Source organism: Halichoerus grypus, chromosome 14 (assembly GCF_964656455.1).
Source record: "Halichoerus grypus chromosome 14, mHalGry1.hap1.1, whole genome shotgun sequence".
In the NCBI taxonomy this organism is placed as follows: Eukaryota; Metazoa; Chordata; class Mammalia; order Carnivora; family Phocidae; genus Halichoerus; species Halichoerus grypus.
Window position 1 is genome coordinate 72,056,261 of NC_135725.1, and position 20,298 is coordinate 72,076,558.

The window sequence follows — 20,298 nt, forward strand, 5'->3', positions numbered from 1 at the left end:
GCTTCCATTATTTTCCTTCTATCTATAAAGTTTAAATTTCTTTACATGTCCTTTGACTAATCAGTCCTATACTTCCAGCCACATCCCCTGCCACAACCCATCTCCTGCCTACTTCCTCAAACTACCTCTCACACTATGTTCTCACCGCAAGGATCTATCTGAAGGTTTTGGAACATACCATTCTTTCCTTATGTTTGCTATACCTGGAAGTTCTTAACAAATCTTTCTCATCTCCTAATATGTCTACCTGCACTTTTATCAGCCTTTCAAAATCCAGATAAAAGTTCACCTTCTCTTTGAAACTTTCCCAAATTCTTCTGCTGTGCAGAAAATATTAAATCCAACTCAATGATCCCACAACATTCCATTACACTAACCCCATCATAATTACAGTTAACTTATCTGGCTATATCCCCAACCTAAATGCAAGATACTCTATGGCAAGGATTGATTATTTTCTCCCTATTGATGATCAAAAAGTAACTATGAAACAAGTGGATGAAAGAATCAATAAACATATATGCCTTAATTTTCACTAGTTGTATGTTCAACATACAGAATAATTTCTAAGCCAAACACTGTTGTTATAGTAAATCCTCTTCTGCAATTGTGAAATGAAAACTCTTATAAATATTATATTTAAACTTATTTCACCAAATCCATATGGAGCCTCTATTATATATGAGGCACTGTGCTAGGGTTTTTACTTATACTATTTGATGATACAACAAAACCATTAACTAAAAACAAATAAGCCAAAGCTAAAACAATAACAGAAGTATATCTTGGAAGAATATTCTGCAGTAACTGAGTTTTCTTACTTATATTGTAATACAAAATAAATCATATTTAGGATTCTAATATGTCTCATTTATTTTAAGTATTTACTCAGCCTTTACAGACTGAAATTCTAGCATAAAAAAAAAATCTTGGCTCAAATAACATTTAGGCTATTTGTTACAGTCTAGCCAAATCGCAGAAGAACCAGAGGGTCAAAAAATAACTTAATCTCAGATTTATGGTCACAGGGTTTTTCCACCCACATACATGCTTTTGTTATTAAACATGGACACAAATCATTTTCAAATGGACCCATAGGGACAGTACATCAAATTGGGAAATGGTATGCACAGGAGTTGATGAGTAGCAGACTAAATTCAGACTGTAAAAAACAACAGAATAAATAGGCAAAAGACCAAACAAACTTCCAATAATGCTAAATTCCACTATTCATTCTATAGATACACAAGGAATAAAGAAAATCTGGATAGCAAAGAGTAAAGACATCAAAATGCAAATAAAAATGAAAAAGGGCCAAATTACATACCATTTTAAGCAAATTGTTAATTTGCTACAAGATAGCAAAATCACATTCAACTTGACTATTAATTTTGTTATGAATAAATGTATAAAGTGATTTCAGTTGACATGTTAAATACCTGTGCAACATGACCAAGGGCACTTAAAGTCAAAGATGTGATGGGACTTATTCATGTGCCTCATATTAGGAGGGCAAAGGAGAAAGTAAGATGATCTCAAATGATATTTGGACATCAGTTTTTGATTTTACAAATGACTGAGGCAAAAAATACAGCAGCACTTACTTAATAACACAGTTATCATAAACCAATGGGCAAAATAATTTGAAACATTCTCACTAAACTCAGGAAGAAGACAAGAATGCCGTCACTTCTATGTGAGAAGTCTAGCTAATCTAATGAGGCAAGGAAGAGATCTAAATATAATAAAAAATTATTCATATTTCAAAAGAAAGAATCGAATTGAAAGGAAATACTGGGAGATGTTGAGAGTGATGCATGGGAATAGTTTAACTGAAAAATTCTGTAGTAAGAGCTGACCAGTAATACTTAAAAATTCAACTGTGGTAGAGCTACATGACAAAATATACTTGAAAGGTAATTTTAGGAGAATTTTATTGTACGGGAAAATTTTCATTAAAATAAAATAATTAAATTAAAAATTATAAACTGTGGCTTTACTACATATTTACACATATACATAAAAAGAGTAAGAGACAAAACTATAATAATTACCATATTTTCCTATTTTATCTAAAACTATTAATGGGTATATTACTTCCATAAAAAGGAAAAGAAGCAAAAATTATTTTTAGAGAAACACTTGCAAATGGAAGTTAGTAAAGACTTTGAATGGTTACTCTCAAATTAAAGGTATTTGCACAGTTTCAAGATAAAAATTTAGGAAGGATGTTTTAACCACACTTGGTTGTCAATAAAAATTGGATATCTACTTTATTAGCTTAAACAAAGTGGGAAATGTATTGGAAATATATAGGAATATCTCTCCAAACCCAAGAGCAGGGAGAACTGAGCCTCAAGAGGGAGTGGAACCAGGGGGTGCCTGGGTGGCACAGGTGGTTAATCGTCCGACTCTTGGTTTCAGCTCAGGTCGGGTCGTTATCTCAAAGTCATGAGATGGAGACCTGTGTTGGGCTCTGAGCTCAGCATGGCATCTGCTTGAGATTCTCTCTCCCTCTGCCTCTCCCACTCATGCTCTCTCTCCCTTCTCTACAATAATAAAGGTTTTTTTGTTTTGTTTTTGTTTTTTTTAAAGAGAGGGACTGGAACCAGGAATAACCAAGCTGCAGGAACCAATGGCTACTCCCTCCAACTTTCCATCCACCTGTTTCCTTCTGGGGTCATGCTGTATCTTGTCTCAGTTTCTGTCAACACATCTTTGTTCACTCTTTACATTGATGCGATTCCTCTGGTTCTCTGTGCAGTCTTAACTTTATATTCCCCACCTACTGGCGAAAAAAAAAAAAATCTGCTCTCGGAACATTTTTGTGCCCTACTCCAAATTCCCAAGAGAAAGAATATAAATGATCCATCTCAACCTCTGAATTGCCACTCTCAATCCACACAGAAAGGGACAGCCTCTCTAGGTGGGCAAAGGACTGAGGATGGATGTGGTTCTCAGTGAAAATGATTGGTGATTGACACACACTATAGAAGAAATGAGCTACAAAGAAAGGAAAGAATTGAATGCTATGCTTGGACTTATCCAGGAGAAAAACAGTTTTGAAAATTTATCAGAGCAAACTGTCCTTCCAGAAAAGCATCAAATGACAGGAAACAGTGTAGGTTTTTGGGAGAATTCAATTGTAAAATTTTTCCTCAGAAAGTAGAAAAATCTTGATTCAAAGCTGTCAGGAAAGAAATGATGTCTTTTTACTAGGTATATTCATAGTATCTATGAAGTAAAAATTTATCAGGAGCTTAGACAATATAAAGGACACAGATAATCTAACCATTATACTGCAAATATTTGGGCTTCAGGAACAATCTAACTTTTCAAAAACCCAGATATACTTCAAATCAAATGTACTGACACATGAAAATTCAAAGGGGGTGGAAGTTGAGAGGATTTTAAGTTCATGAACCTACTGTGTATTTTATTTGTTATATTTATCCTAAATTTATCAAAAAACACATTTAATTGTGACATTTATTAGCATTCCAAATAAATGACACTTTGTTATGTTTTTTTTTGTTTGTTTTGGTTTGTATTTTGGCTTGTATAAATGACCACATCAATTACCATTCTAGAGCAAAAGATTCTGTTTTTCATATATTTAAAAAAACCCTGAAATTAAACCCCAAACGATCTAATGTTGAATAAATTAGAAGACTTATTACACGTAAATACTTAAATCATCCATCAGTGACTCTAGTAATATTTACATATGTAATCATTCAAAAATGTTGACTTTTAAAATTATATTTAAAAACTATATTTGAGAATAATATAGTCTGGTAGATCAACCAATTCTTATAATTTAATTACATGCTTGCCCTTACAGTAACAGTGTTTCCTAAATATGCACTGGATACATAAATAAATCTAACTCATTACCTAAGGTATTTAAAGAAAGATTTTTCCAAGCATTGATGATTCTGGAGCTGATTGCTAAAGCGAGGGTTCTTTTTACCTGAAGAAACTACTAGAGTAGTCATAGGGAGATTTTGTTTTTCTTTTGTGAAATGGGATGGCATATGAAAAAGAAAAACAGGAATATTATGATGCATGGGAATATTGTGTATCCCAGATTAAGAAAAACTGAATTTAGTTGGAAGACCAAGTTTTGTGCGGAGGTTTGGCATATAAATTTATAAATCTAAGTTTAGGCTATACGATAATTTGAAAGAAGGACTAGATGTACCTAGGACTAGAAAAATGAATTCTGTTGAGTCATATTTGTACTTTAATCAAGAGTGTGAAGTTGAGAACTGATCACGGATTAGAGAAAGCTAAGAACACAAGAACTAGATAAATGAAGAGGACAGAGGTAGATGTGTTGCAAACAGAAGATGATCTTCCACTGTCTCAGTGCCTTGGTCTCTGCAATGGCTGGTAGACATATCTGTTAAGGCACATGAGGTGGGAGATGCAAGCCAATGAAAGTATATTGTACAAAAGTGGCATATGAGAGTCCTGGACTGAATGGGGATCAAGGGGGTGGGGGATAAGGGTGATCACTTGGGACTAGCAGGTGTTTAGAGAGTGTCCATTCAAATGACAGTCTCCAAATGTTCACTCCTCCTGGTCCTGCATCTGCTCCATGTGGCCTTCTGCTTAGTCACCACAGACCTAGTCCCCATTGCGGCTGCCCTTTCTGCCTCACGTCTTTGCAATGAACTTCAATGATGAGTATGTATCAGAGGACCCTGCACCTACCAGATCTTCAGACAATATAGCACAGGGTAGTCCTACCTGGTGGTTAAGGATTCAGACTTTGGCTCAGACTGCCCGCATGTGGATTCCAGTACCTTGACTTAGCAGCAGTATAACTTTGGTCAAGTTACTTACATTCTCTTTGTCTCGCTTCCCTCATCTGTACTTAGGGGATAATAATACTAACCTACTGGTGGAGACTTTGCTGTTGCAAGGATTTAATGAATTAATGACTTCATATGGGGAAAAGTGCTTAGAGTGGTACCTGACGAGCAAGTAATCACTTATCACCATTGCTGGAATATGTCTGTCAAGTAGATAAACCAGACAATGGAACCAACATTTTGTTCAAAGCTGTGAATGAAAACAAATAATCCTATTTGTGGAGGCTGAGAGGATAGGTCAGGGGATTTGGGATAATTACAACTCTCTAACCAATGACCATAGGATCCCACCAGAGCCAGGAAGGAGTAGATAATGCCCTGGGCAGAGGAACAGAAAAGTAACTACTTGACCTTTGCTGTTATGAGGATGACATTGCAAAGGGCAGTATGGACAGTGATGTGGAGAGGGGATGTGAGTTCACAATTCAGATGCCTGCAGATTCCCTTCTGAACTCACTGCATGGAGTTCTCCACAGAGGTGCTGTGTGGTTGGCCTCCTTGATCAGATTTAGGGGGAAAAACGTAGGGAGTCACACCTGCCTGAGATTCTACTCATCACCTCCTATTGCTCCCTGGAGAAAGTGGTCTGAAGAGTGAATTGGCTGAAATTATTAAAATCCATCATTTGAAAAGTCAAGCATCCCCTAAACAGTCCTTTGAGAAGATGTCATGACCATCCTCGTTTTAGTTTGAAATCACAGAAGCACAATACTCTCTTTGATATACTAAAATTTAAAATGCTAAATATCCAAAGATATGTGTTTTCCAGAAACTCCAAGGTTATAATGAATATCATTTTCTATCCTGGAGCATACATAAAATCAAATAAGATGGGATCTCTGTCCTTGTCAAGCAGAGAGGAGACAGGCATCACCTCCACAAGTGCTACGATGGAACTACGTAAAATGTTTCCCTATAATTCCCTTATTTAATCAGATATGTCCCTACAGTATTTCTCCACATTTTGGGAACATGTCAAATAGGTGAATACCGATTACTCTGCAAATCCCTGCAAAATTCTCTGTTGCTAGGACTTCAACAATCTCTGCCTACTAAATTCTGATAGTAGGTCTTATGCCTTGAAACTGTAGGAGGAAAAGGAAGTTTCGAAAGAGCGAAGAGTGAAAAGAAATAAAGAAAAAGCCACTGGGGCTTTCCAAGTTTGTGGACCAGCAGATGCTCACCCTCTGTATGTTCTTTAGAGAATTCCCCACCTTTCCCCAGATCCCACTTCCAGGAGTCTACATAACTTCTGACTACTGGAGTTGTCTTGCTTAGTGGGCAACCAAGTGACTTAATTCCAGCTCCTTTCTGTGGTTCTCCCTCACTCACGGAAAAGTCACAGCTCTTGGCTTTGCAATGTGCTGATAGGGCAGGCCATTCTGAGACTCCTTCTTGCCTCCAACAGCAGACCCTGTCCACACCTCTCTGTTTGCACATCCCAGACTTCCAACTGCCAGCATCTGTATCTCTTCGTCGGAGGGCTTGCTTTGGTGCCTGGAGACCACTCTGCCCACTCGCAGGGGAGGTGACAGAATTGGTGCCCTCCTCGGAGCCCCTCTCAACAGTGACAGATGAGAGTCGGTTTCTAAGTGCCACAGATCCCTCTCAGTTGTGGTCATTCTAAGGCTTGAACTCTACACTGCCCCAGGTTCCCTCCCCCCGGTGGAGTTCAACACTAGTTACCTTTTCTGTTGTTGGTTCCCTTCCCTGTCTCGTGTCCTCAATGTTTACTAGGATCACCTCCCAAAGAAGCAAATTGCTCTTGAATCCTCATCTCAGGTTCTGCTTCTGGTGAACCCAAAACGGAGACATTGGCCATGTCTCTGGCTTACTTCTTCTCCATGAAATCGGCAGAGAGAAAAATGAAAGCTTCTGCCCAAGTAAATTTCCAACCAGTATATGAAATGCTGGTCTCTTTGCGGAGTTGCTGGAAAGGAAAGCACTACGTGAGGGACAGAGAGATCTGCTTTCAGTATGAACACTGCTTTCCCCAAGAGATGCCTGCTCTATAGCCAAACTGTGGAAAGACCTGAGATGCCCTTCAACAGATGAATGGATAAAGAAGATGTGGTCCATATATACAATGGAATATTACTCAGCCATCAGAAAGGATGAATACCCAACTTTTACATCAACCTGGATGGGACTGGAGGAGATTATGCCAAGTCAAATAAGTCAAGCAGAGAAAGTCAATTATCATACGGTTTCACTTATTTGTGGAACATAAGGAATAGCATGGAGGACATTAGGAGAAGGAAGGGAAAATTGAAGGGGGGGTGAAATCGGAGGGAGAGACAAACCATGGAAGACTATGGAGTCTGAGAAACAAACTGAGGGTTTTAGAGGGGAGGGGATAGGGGGATGGGTAAGCCTGGTGATGCATATTAAGGAGGGCACGTACTGCATGGAGCACTGGGTGTTATACAAAAACAATGAAGCGTGGATCACTACATCAAAAACTAATGATGTATTGTATGGTGACTAACATAACATAGTAAGATAAAATTAAAAAAAAAAAAAAAAAGATTCCTGCTCTGCTTCTCTGTCTCTATTTATCTCTTGCTCCCAAATTCTCTCCTGGTATAGACTAGAGTTGGGTGCTGGGCAAGAGGTGAGGGGGGATTGATTGCGTAGGGTCTCTTCTGCAGTCTGTGAACTCTGAGCGAATATATCATTCTCAGTTATTGGTGGCTCTCTTTAAAATGTGCAATGATCAGTGTTCTTTAGGTTAAGCCATGGATCCTGGTGCCAAATCTGGGACAACAGCGAGTCCCACATAACATCCTGTTGCAGATGCGTATTTAAAATACAGATTTTCACTAATGACCAGATACAAAATGCCTAAGCTTTGGTATCTTTACTGCTAGGAGATTCCAACAATAACTGCCTGAAATCATTACTTTTGAAGCAACATTTAAAAGCCAAGCATGCATATTTTGAAAGAAATCGTGACTAAAAAGAGAGCAATCTTGGCTAGAAAGAGTAATGTGAAAAACACACAAAAATTGCTTAATTTCTTTCAAAGTGAATTTCAGATTCATTTGGAAAGGTAAAGCCTATAAAATAGGGTTAAAATGACAAGGCTCGCAGATATGATCCAACTGGTGTAGGTCAAAATATGTGAGCCAAGTTGAGAGAAATGCCAGGATCAAAACACACCATCAAACAACACATTTGAATGTGCCTGAACATTCTCCATCAGCAACAGCAGGCAAACAGACGGTTTTTTACTGCATAGGACAAAAAAAAAAATCACAATAAAAAATGAAACTTGAGAGTTAGAGAATTGAGGAAAATGGGTCCTTTGAGGCAATCATTTCATTTACATGTGATAACACTAAAGAGTTAGAGTACTTCTTCCTTGAGAATGTTCTTTGATGAGGATTACCCACAAGAGTGAGAGACACTGACAGGGCAGTGGGTCAGCGTCCCCTTCCGTGTGTGACAAGACAAAGGAGGGCCACATTCTCCTGACCTCTCAGCAAGGTGATGGAGCCAGTTTCTTCTACCATCTGCAGCCTCAACACCCCGCTCTGCATCACATCATGGCCAGATGTCCAGGCTCCTCTCCTCAGTGAATAACCAGCTCACCAAGCAATGAAAAAAAAAAAAAAACCCCACTATCTTGTGTGCAGAGTTGTATGTGAGTCTGGATTCTCAAGATCCAGTGTGGCACCGGGAGAGAGGAGAAGGCCAGCTGGAGTGAGTGCTTTCAACCCAGTATGATTCTCCAGCCCTTAGAGACTCAACGCTACAGCCTTGGGCAGCTGATGAAGAAAAGACTAGAATTGTATCATTTCGATTTCTTGATAATAAGTGAAAGTGTCATTTTATTTCCTTTTTTAAAAGATTTATTTATTTGAGAGAGAGAGTGGGGGAGAGGGGCAGAGAGAGAGAGAGAGAATCTCAAGCCGACTCCCCACTGAGTAAGGAGCCCCACCCAGGGCTCTAAGCTCATGACCCTGAGATCATGGCCTGAGCCGAAATCAAAAGTTGGACACTTAACTGACTGAGCCACCCAGGTGACCCTAAGGTGTCATTCTATTTCTTAAAGCAGAGCTGTATTGGAGAATAAAACACAATACTCTCCTGAATATTTAAGATAAAAGCTGAAACATAAAAGGATTTTCATACTTGAGCCCAATCACTTCAGGCTATGCTGCGAGACACCCTGAAGGCAGGTCTTCAGTCACCTTTTACTTCCTACTATGCAGTACATGTTCATTGTAAACTACTTCTTTCAAAAGCAGTAGAAATGGATATACTTAAATAGGTAAATATACTACCTGTAGATAACTTCTGTTAATATTTTAAAATTTTTCTTCCCAGCTTTTTTTCTGTGTATATTTAATGAGATTGGACCTATGTTATATACGGAGTTCTACATACTGATGGTAAACACCCACAGAGTTTCAGCTCATTTAATGTTAATTGGCTGATTTATTATGTCATTAAATAGTTTTTTAAAATATGATTTTATTGACTATAATACATATCAGTGTAGATATAGTATTTTCTTAAATTGTCTTGAGTTGTTGGAACTTGGTGGTTACTGCCTCTAGTTTCTGTGTCGAGTGTCAGCCAGCAGTTACTCCTTGGCCCCCTACACCACCACTTCTCACTCTTCTCCTGAGGAAGAGGGTTTCCCCAGCGGCTCCTTCTCCCCTTCTCTTTAGCCTTTGGCTTCTGGGAAAGAGCGCTCTCAGTTTTACAAAGGCAAGCTCCCATGTGCCCAGAACTGTCTATTCCTGGGGAGGCAAGTCCATTTAATTTCAAGATTCAGTATTAGGAAGCTGTGCACCTAAGCCACATTCTCCACGAGCAGGGGACAAGAGCATGTCTGATTCTCCTCCCACCTTTTATGGTGTATTCTAATTCAATTGATCTAGAACTCAGGAGAGGTAAAGAACGGTATCATTTACTGAGCCCTCCCAAACCACAGCCAGATTGTTTCTAATTTTTTCCTATTTCAAGTAATGCTGGGATGAGTATACTTTTACAGAATCTTTGAGTATGTCTTAAGTTTGTATTTTATAAGAAATTCTTTGATTGGTAATTACTTAAAGTTTTTTTTACTTTGAAGACTCTGTAAACATACTGACAATTTATCATATTGCTCTGGAAACATGCTGTCAAGTTTTAAATATAGAGATGTATTATGAATGTTCTACATTGAGAGGAAGAGCTTGAAGACATAAGAAAGAAGGGGGAAAGACTTGGGGGAAGGTCTTCCTTGGCTGAGGGCAGAGACCCTTACTCTAATACATGTAAGGAAGTACGGATGCACTTGAGTTTAGAGGTGGAGCTAATGAAAATTTGAAAAAGATCGTATCTGAAAAAATTAAAGTGTGTGTATTTTAACCACATACATGTATATACATTTTAAAATATCATCTTTGAAATTTAAAAAAAACCCTACATTTTGCATTAGCAGCCAATACAACCTATAACCAGGTGTGGCAGGATGGGCATTACACAATGAAGGCTATTAGGAGTGGTTCTGCAGGAATGAGGGAAATAGTGCGTCGAATGCATGTATCTCAAAATACATTTTATATACTCTAGCAGCAACTTACAGCTGGAAAAACGGCCAACTTGGACTTTACTTATTCAGTGACTGAGTAAATTTACTAAGTAAACTAACTTTAGTAAAGTTAGTTACTAGTAAAGTTAGTTTTAGTAAGGTTAGTTTACTTAGTAAACGATTCGATCATGGAATAGGTCCTGCAATGAACTTGCTTTAAAATGTTTCTCTCTACTAATAGTGGGTAAGTTATTTTTTCCTTAACTTTGGATTACATGTATTCACATCTAGAAACAAGGTCGCTAGCACCACTGCAACATATATAATAATGAGAATCTATCCTCAAGTGTACAGCTCTCACGATTCCTGCAGCTCTGAAAGAAATATATGCTCTGAATTCGAAAAATCTTTATTGCTTAACTCTTTACATAAATAAAACAGCAACGCTTGGATGACCTCATGAGAAGGACAGATAGCAAAGAAGATGCATACTTTAAGAATCTTTTTATGAAGGGCGCCTGGGTGGCTCAGTTGGTTAAGCGACTGCCTTCGGCTCAGGTCATGATCCTGGAGTCCCGGGATCAAGTCCTGCATCGGGCTCCCTGCTCGGCAGGGAGTCTGCTTCTCCCTCTGACCCTCCCCCCTCTCATGTGCTCTCTCTCATTCTCTCTCTCTCAAATAAATAAATAAAATCTTTAAAAAAAAATCTTTTTATGAAGATTGATAAGAAAATACACCTACTAATGTGTTGCAGATTTCACCTTCTGACCACTATCATTCATTTCAAGTGAAGCACTGTAACACATCCAACATACCTCATCAGCTCTCAGAGTTTTCCCTATCCACAACTGGCCTCCAAAGCAGAGCAGGTTACTGTATGTAAGCAGAGTCTACGCCAGAAATCCATTCTTCATATGGCCCGGGGAGCTTTAGAGAACAGTCTCAAAAATCAGGGAAAGGCAGACACAATACAGAACAGGAAATTCCTTGTAATGGAGAGGTCTCTTAACCTGACAGCTTACTCTAGAAAAGCCAAAGAAGCACAATGTTTTCCTGAGAAACGTTAACTTGCGTTTACTAAATTAATGACAAAAAATATTGATTTTATTTTGTAGTATGCATCTTCCCCCCATCACTTTCAGTATAATATTTTATTTGGGAGTGGATGCCATATTATTTAGAAACTTCTGGCTCCTGGGAAACGCACATAAGTAGTTTTTGTTGCCAAAATTTAAATGGATTGCTCTGGAACTTTGATAGTTTTTATTAAAAGATGTATAATCGAGCACAAGGGCAAAGATCTTTCAGTTAGGCAAGGCCTCAGTCTTCCATCTTGAGCTGAGTCGGGCCAGTGCCATTTGAGGAAGAAATGAAGTGGGATTTCCAAAATCTCCCTGGTTAGACGCAGGCTCTTCCTGACACTGGTGTAGCAAAGACTGCTTCTTACCTCCTCAGCATCCATCCTCTCCTCCCTCTTCAAGGATGGGCATGAGCCCAAGTGGTCCCAAATGAGATCTACATGGAAGTATTATGTGGACGGCCACAGAGTCTCCTGAAAGAATGATGTGACTGTCTTTGCCCTGTCCTCATCCCTGGGGTCCGGCATAAGCCCCTGATGTTTGGAAGCTCCAACAGCCATCTTAGACCACTGAGGTGACCTGAAGATGGTGGAGCAGAGAGCTGAAGGAGAGACCCTGGATCCCTGAAGACATCACAGACCTGCCATATTAGAGTTTTCTAACAATTTTTTAAAAGATTTTATTTATTCATTTGTCAGAGAAAGAGAGAGCACAAGCAGGGGGAGTGGGAGATAGAGAGAGAAGCAGGCTCCCCACTGAGCAAGAAGCCCGATGCAGGACTCGATCCCAGGACCCCGGGATCACGATCTGAGCTGAAGGCAGACGTTTAACTGACTAAGCCATCCAGGCTCTCCTCTAATAATTTTCAAAACAGTTTGAGACAGAAATAAATGCTTATTGTGTTTAAGCCAGTGGTACTTTAGATTTTTCAATTACAGCCAGCTAAACCTTCTCCTAGCTAATTCAGTGGTAAAAAGGAAGCTCAGAAGATAAACTAGAAGGGATTATACCACTTCAGGCTCTGCCCATGACTGATCTATGTCAGACCATGGAGTAGCAATCAAGGACAACGAAAGAAAATTCCAGGAGCCAGGTGGGGACTCTGATGAGTTGAGACAAATCACACCCAGAATTGCTACATATTCCAATTTGTCAAGGGTAAGACAAAAAGTCAGATTTTTTTTTTAAAAAAATGCAATTTTCTGATTTTAAAGCATCTGCTAGAATTAGAAAATATATTGTATGGGAGGGGTGGGAGAGAGAAAAAAGAGAATATATTGTATATATATAAACACACACAAACATGCACGTATATACATATGTCTAATTGAAATGTATCCATTGAATGAAAAGGCCTGAAGACCATGGTTTATGTCTTCTGGGCTAGAGTGTTTGGCTTTATGTCTTAATGTAACACTTCTGCAGCTCTAGAAATGGAATCTTCGATTTCTCCCTAGCTTTTGATATAACTCAAGACACGGAGGTAACATGGTCAAATGTAGGAAATGGCGGGCAGGGGAGGAAAAAGACAAGAGGACAAGTCAGAAGACTGGACTGACTCGTCTGTGGCATTTACTTAGCTTTGTGACTAGCATTTAGTTACATAACTTCTTCTAGAATCTGATGCTGTTCCTATAAAACTTGAATCTTCAGAACTGATTCTGTAAAATCTTAATATGAAAGCACTGTGAGTTATAAATCACTTCACAAATTAAAGGCATATCTGATCAAGAATGAATACATTTAATAATTCCATGGCCGCTATGAAGAGAGATCCTCTCTGAGCCAGGAGGACATGGCAGGGGGTAGGGGATGGGAGAGACTTTCCTATCCTTTGACCACAGAAATGAAGCAGGACAGAATAGTCCAACCTCTCTCTGTGTCTAGGCAGTCAAGTCTTTGACCAAGAGTTCTCATGATACATTTCAACCAAACATAACAGACTACTGGCAGCCAATAATGATAACAGAAGCAGTAGGTGTACGTTCTTATTATTCTGCTTTATGCACTGAGGACTCTTTCAATTCATCCATTCATTCGCACTTCTAAAGTTTGGATGGGATGACAAAACAAGTTCCTACATGAGACTAAGGCAAAAGGAGAATTGTTTAAAAGCCTAAGCAGCACAAAAGAGAGAACATTTCCAGAGAGACATTTAGAAGTGTATCTTTTCAGCATTGAAACAAATTAGCTTTTGCATCAGTGAGCAACTCTTGAGACCTCTAAGTCATGCTCCGAGTTTGGATCAACTGAATCCACTGTAGATTGTACGACTCCCCTTCAATCCTTTCCCCTAAGAAAGGAAAACTCAAATCTTCCTATTCCTTCAGCATTTGGGCCATCAGAAAGCCTGCTAGAAAATGCACAACGGCTATAATTGGTCTACTGTATGAAAACAAAATGGCCCTAATTTTATTCGTCAGGGTTTTAATCTAGTGTCACCTCACACATCTCCAGATTTTATTAGAAAACTTAAAAACAGATCCTTCCCTCCCATAAGGCTGAGAGAGCAGATTTGTCTCCTCGTAAAGGTGTGAATACGTACTAGTGTGGACATATTGCAGTGATGCTCTTTCCCTAAAGCCAGCAAGAGCTGCTGCCCATCTCTTCCCAGTCTCCTGGCCATCTAAATCTCAAATTTTTAGTGAGACAGCACATTCCTCACCAGAGGATCATATTTCTGGAACTGTGGAACGATGGAGAAAAGCAGAACTTTTTTTCAAAGGAAGCTTCATGCTGTTTGTTTAATAGATATTTAGCAAAAGTGAAGTAGGAATGAGGGGCTCTGCTTGTATAACGACTTGAAATGCTGAAGAGGTGGACAGCCTTGCATTCATAGCGTGGCCAATCCAAAAGATGCAGTTTAGGAAAGGCAATTTATAAATACGTGGTGGAGAGAAAAACTAAGAAGAAAAGTTGTTATGAAAAAGTCACTCCTTGGAAAGGAAAATCTGAAGAGCTTTCTGTTTATTTTGTAAAAGGTTTTCATGTAAGTTCAAGGTGCTAAAACTTCCTCCCATTCTATTGACTGTGTTTCTGGAAGGACCTGTGCTAACCACAGATTCACCACTTTAGTCTTTGCACTCTTTGATGAGTGCTGGCGGATAATGTCTAAAAAGAAAAGATCTACAGTGCAGTTTATCCATTGAAATAAAGTGTGATATACTCCCCATCAAGCTGTACAATTCTGACACCGAATAAAAAAATAAAGCCCACTGTTATCTTTTTTGTTTAGTCAATCATATATGCTGAAAGCTAACAGCAAATTTCATGCTGGTAAAGGAAATTCTACATCTTGAGATTTTTTACATAAGAGGAGTAAGGTGTGTGGATTGTGAGGGGTGGTCATGGACTTGCAAACACGTATCTATGTCTATGTTATTGTGCCTTGTGTATTTGTCTGCCTGTGTTTGTGCCTGTGTGTAGTGTGTGGACATTCCGTTTCAAGTGGAAAAGGTTTGAAAAACTAATTTTTCTGGGGAAAGTAATTAACAACCTCAAAAATATCCCTGTGATTTTCAATTTCCCAGCTCACAAACACAGTCCGTTCCAATAATACCATTCTGCACACACATGGGAATCTGATGAACTGTCTCATTTCCCTGATGAAATGTATTAAGTTTCATATCCAAACACAAGCTACACAGCTTACAATCTTCAAACTAATTCTGCAGTGAAACAGGCTTGCCTGATCCCCATGCAGAAACCCATATGCAAACTTCCACTAATGTCATTTTTAAACATCACTCCTCTTCTATCAATTTTCTCCCAATACCATATTTTAATTACACCTAAGACTGCTCATCAGAGGTTCCGTAAAGACACGTAAGTTTCCAGGTCAGCCAGGGACTGGGTCCAGCTGACCCCCTCCCGCACCTTCACATAATCCAAATGAGAAAAGAAAAATAAAATCAAAGGGAAGTTCAACGAACACCAACTTTTGAGAAGTCTCGCCTTGTTAGATTACAAATGGATCCAGACTGAAGAAGAGCACGGGGAACCTTGCTGGCAATTTCACTTTCCAAGACAGGATGTAGTATTTGGAAGGAGAAAGCTGAAGACAGAGTAGGTCTTGAGGCGAGCAGTGTGTACTTGATTCATTACCCATTTAACTGTTTTGGATCAACGTACTTAGAGGCCCCGGGCAAACCTGGCCAATCCAAACAGAGGAGCTGGTATACGGCAAGTTTTTCCCTGATGCAGCAGGGTTCTTCTCAGATGGAGTGGGTGGTGACATCAGGAATAAGGCCAGCCCTAGGACCTCATGAGTACTTGGAATGGGGGCCAACAGAGAACCGGATCTGCAAAACTGAACCCTGCCTGGTGAAACAGTTCAATAAAAGGGGGGCATCTTTAAGGAGTTACTTCATCTCCTAGAGGCAAAAGCTTTTCAAACTTCATAGGAAATGAAAAAAGCACAAATGAAAAGAAACATAGATTCAATCAATTGATAAAATGATAGATGTTGTCACCATGAAGAAATTCAGAAGGCAATTGAGAAACACCTAGAAAAACTACTTGCCTCATACTTAGCAGCAGGAAGGTTAATGCCATTAAGAAGCAAAGAACAGGGCGCCTGGGTGGCTCAGTGGTTAAGTGACTGCCTTCGGCTCAGGTCATGATCCCAGAGTCCTTGGATCAAGTCCCACATCAGGCTCCCTGCTCAGCGGGGAGCCTGCTTCTCCCTCTGACCCTCTCCCCTCTCATGCTCTCTCACTCTCTCTCTCTCAAATAAATAAAATCTTTAAAAAAAATGCAAAGAGCATTTGCTAATCAGTAAGAAAAAGAAGCACCCTCAAATAAAAAATGGATAATAATCCCAAAATATTTTAATGGATATCCAAAAAAGCAGAGCTATATATGGTCAATAATATATGAAAAAAGTGTTCAGCCTCACTAGGAAATGCAATTCAAAATGGGACTCCACTTTTCACATATAAAGTGGGGCGGGCTGGGGGGGTGTTCAAGTGACACTAACCTATGTTGGCTGCATCCTAAGTACTGATCCAGGCACTGCACATAGGAGTGCAATTTGGTGCTGATTTTCTGCAGGACAACTTGGCACATGTACCAAAGGCTTTAAAAAATGGGCATACCCTTGGATGCAATAATAGCTGCCACTTTAGAAATTTGCATTGAGGAAATTATTAAAGATATGAAGAAAAATTTAGTCACATGGTGTTGTTTATAATAGCCTAAATATATAATAATGGGTATTTACATGATAAAATAAAGGCATATTCTACAGTGGAATACTATGTGACTGTGAAAAATGATAAAGTAAAGGTGTATTTCTTATTATGGAAAAAGACTGAAAATATGGTGGAAAAGAAAGTCAAGTCAGAAAAGAGAATGTACAATATAACCCTTTTTTGGGCAAACACTGTTTATGCATGCACAAAAACATACCTATTATTTAAACAACTGCAAAAAGTCAAGAAAGGTGTATATCACAATATTACAGTGTATTTACAGGTAATTTGTCTGATTATTTTCTATAAACCATTTATTATCAGTAAAATAAAATGTATTTAAAAAGAAAAAATGAATCAAATAGACTTCGGCAAGAATCTAGATACAGAAGATATATTCAGAAAATCAACAATGTTTCTGTACAATAAGAATAACCGTTTACAATTGAATTAGAAAAGGTGCTATTCATGGTAGCAATACTGAATAGAATATAGTTAGGCCTAAATTTGGAACTATATGCAGGACTTAATTACTAGAAATCTACAACTTTACTGAACAATATAAAAAGAACTGGTTATATACAGACATATTTTTGACTTGGGGGCAACTATTATTATAAAATATAAGTAATCCACAATTTAATTTGATATTTTCTCTATTGAAATCAAAATCCTGGTTGCTTTCATTTGAAATATGTGAAAATGAATTAAAAATTCATATTAAGTAATAAATACATAAGAATTGATTTCAAAGGGATAAGAAAAAGGGAGAATTTGCACTGCCAGATATTTAAATATATTGTAAAGTTATAATTAAATCACTTTTGCAAAGCTTAAAAATAATAAATAGATAAGACAAATTAATAGAAAGTCAGAAGATCAAATACCCATAAGCATTTAGTGGATGATAAAAGTGGCATTCGATTAAATTGGAAAAGGATGGATAGCTTTCAAGCAAATGATACGAGGACAACTTGTTAACTATTTACTAAAAAATAAAATAGATATCTTCGTCATACCATACACTAAAATAAGTTCCAGATGAATTATACTGTTAAATGGAAAACCATTTCTCCAATTTGGGAAATGAAAAGGCCATTCTAAGAATATAAGCAAATATGGGATCTTAAGGTCAATGTTTAATAGATTTGAATATATAAAAAGTTACATCATATAACAACACTGCAATAGACAAAAGTAAAAGGCAGTGACCTGGAAAAACATTTACAGCACATACAAATAGGAGTTACTAGTCTTACTATATAAAGAGCTTTTACAAATCAATAAGGAAAAAAAAACTAACATATACTGTCAGTGCAAAATGGGCAAAAATTATGACCAGGTAAGTATCAAAGGAAAAATACAAATGCCCAGTAAATGTACTGAAAAATATTCATCCTCAATAAAACTAAAAATGTGAATTTGCTGAAATGATACCTCTATTCAACTATGAAATTGGCAAAGATATTTAAAATAATAGTACACGTTATTGGTGACCATATGGCAAACTTAACTGCTGTGATACTCTGCTGGTGTGAATGTAAATTTACATGACCCTCCAAGGGAGAATTGGACAATATGTATCAAGAAGCTTACAAATGTTCATATTCTTAAATCAGGAACCTCTTAGAAATTCTTCCTAAGGAAGTAATCAACAGGGTGCACAAATATTTGTGTTTACCATAACTTAGTTAATAAAAACCCTAAGTGTCCAATAACAGGTGACAGGTAAATTAAATGACGGTGTATGTATTCAATGGAATAGTATGCAGCTAATGTAGATATCTAATAGCTATATTAGATGTATAATATACTAGTGTAGATCATTTTTGATATAACAAATGAAAAATGTAGGCTACAAAACAGCAAGACACCACTTTGGTGAAAAGTATGCACAAATATGCATATTCAGCGACTGTTCAACAACATGTAAACAGTGTTTTTTTAAGGGTGATGGGGTCATAGTCCCCCCCCTTTTCCTCCTTTCTGTTTCATTCATTCCACAGATACTGGCATGCTGGTATGTGTCAGACATTTCTGTGTGTTCCAAATTTTCTTCAACTGAATATGTGTTACTTGGTAATCAGAAAAAGTTAAATTATGTAAAAGTCCATCCTCTAAAACGGATTTCCTCTTCTAGATGCTAAAAATCCTATAAAGGTCTCAGTAAAAATAAGAAACGCATGCAGTGAAATGCGTATCAAAAGCATACAATAACACAAAAAGGAATTGAGGAACTCTTCAGTTCGCTCTACGTCTTACCTTTAGAGACACTTCATAACACACACTCACTCACCTGTTCCAGCTCGGACACGGTCTGTCCCTACACGTGTGAACGTGGACCGCATCTTAAGGACCCCTTCCTAAGACGGCCCTCAAAGGAGACCACTCTGAGGAGCCTGCCATCTCGCTAAGCGGTTAAAATCCATCACCCGCCGGGACCCTCTCAACAATAGGAAGGTAGGTATGACTCTGATTCTGTGCACTGGGACTTGACGTGGGCAGGCTGCGGCTTGCCCGAGGGTGAACCCCGGGTTGGAGGTGAGCCCGCAGCAAAGGATGGGCAGGGCCGGGGGGCGAGGGCCGGAGCCGGGAGGGGCGGGCGCCTTACCGCGGCTTGCTGGAAGGCGCCCTTGGTGTAGGTGCCGCCGCCGCGGTAGGTGATGGCCGGGATCTCGCGGCTGAGCAGAGCGCACTTGTGCTGGTGCGCGCGGCGGTGGGAGATGTAATCGACGCGCGGCACCACGTTGTTCTTGGACGAGAAGGTCACGATGGCCACGCGCGTGGCCGTGGGCACCACGGGGAAGTCGGACAGCAGCTTGCGGACGAACTTGAGCTCGCTGAGGAAGTTGGCTTGGCCCACGCTGGACGACTCGTCCACCAGGAAGACGAGCTCCAGGCGCTCGCTGAGCTCCCGCAGCCGCCGCACGCGCCGCCGGAACGCCTGGCCCAGCCGCTCCACTTTGCTCTCCGCCGCGTCCTCGCCGGGCGCGGGCGGCGCGGGCAGCCGCCCCGGGGCTCCGGGCGCGGTCTCGGGGAAGAGGCGGAAGCTGAAATTGCGCGACGGGGACATCTGCTGAAAGGTCGCCCAGCCCGAAACGAGCGCCAGACCCCAGCAACAAAAGGCCAGGCGCGGCCACATCGCGCTGGAGACGGAGCGGCCGGCCCGGAGCGCAGGCGTCGGCCCCGGCGCGGAGAGACGCTCGGCCGGCCGGCTCGCCGAGGGGAGTGCGCGGCGCGGGCGCGGGGCGGCGGTCGGAGCCTCGGCGCCCTCCTAGCCCAGCCTGGGGACACGAGCGGACTCCCGCGGCTCCGGGGCTCGCAGGGAAAGGCGCGCGCTCTCTACCCCTCGAGCTCTCGCCTTTTTTCTTCCCTCTCTCCTCCTCCCTCTCTCCCCGAAGCCTATAAAATGTTTGAAGGAAAGGGGGCAGTCAAGAAAAATCTCCCGCGTCCCTCCTTCTCCCTCTCTTCCTCCTCTGTCTCTCCCGCTCCCCTCTCCTCTCTCCTTCCTCTATCTCTGCCTATATCTCTCTCCTCCCCCTCTCATTCTCCTCCCGGGATCAGGCCAAAGACTCGGAGATTCCATGACACCAGAACCCCGCGTCTGTCAGGCTGTCAAC

General features: G+C 40.0%; 1 protein-coding gene across 1 annotated transcript in view; it reads right to left on the reverse strand.

Moving 5' to 3' along the window:
* Positions 1–20,298, reverse strand: part of SVEP1 (sushi, von Willebrand factor type A, EGF and pentraxin domain containing 1) — a 193,061-nt gene extending 172,763 nt beyond the window's left edge. The window contains exon 1 of the mRNA XM_036090877.2: positions 19,290–20,298. Within this exon, the coding sequence (XP_035946770.2) occupies positions 19,290–19,820 (531 nt within the window). The 5' untranslated portion in view covers positions 19,821–20,298. The remainder of the gene's footprint in view (positions 1–19,289) is intronic.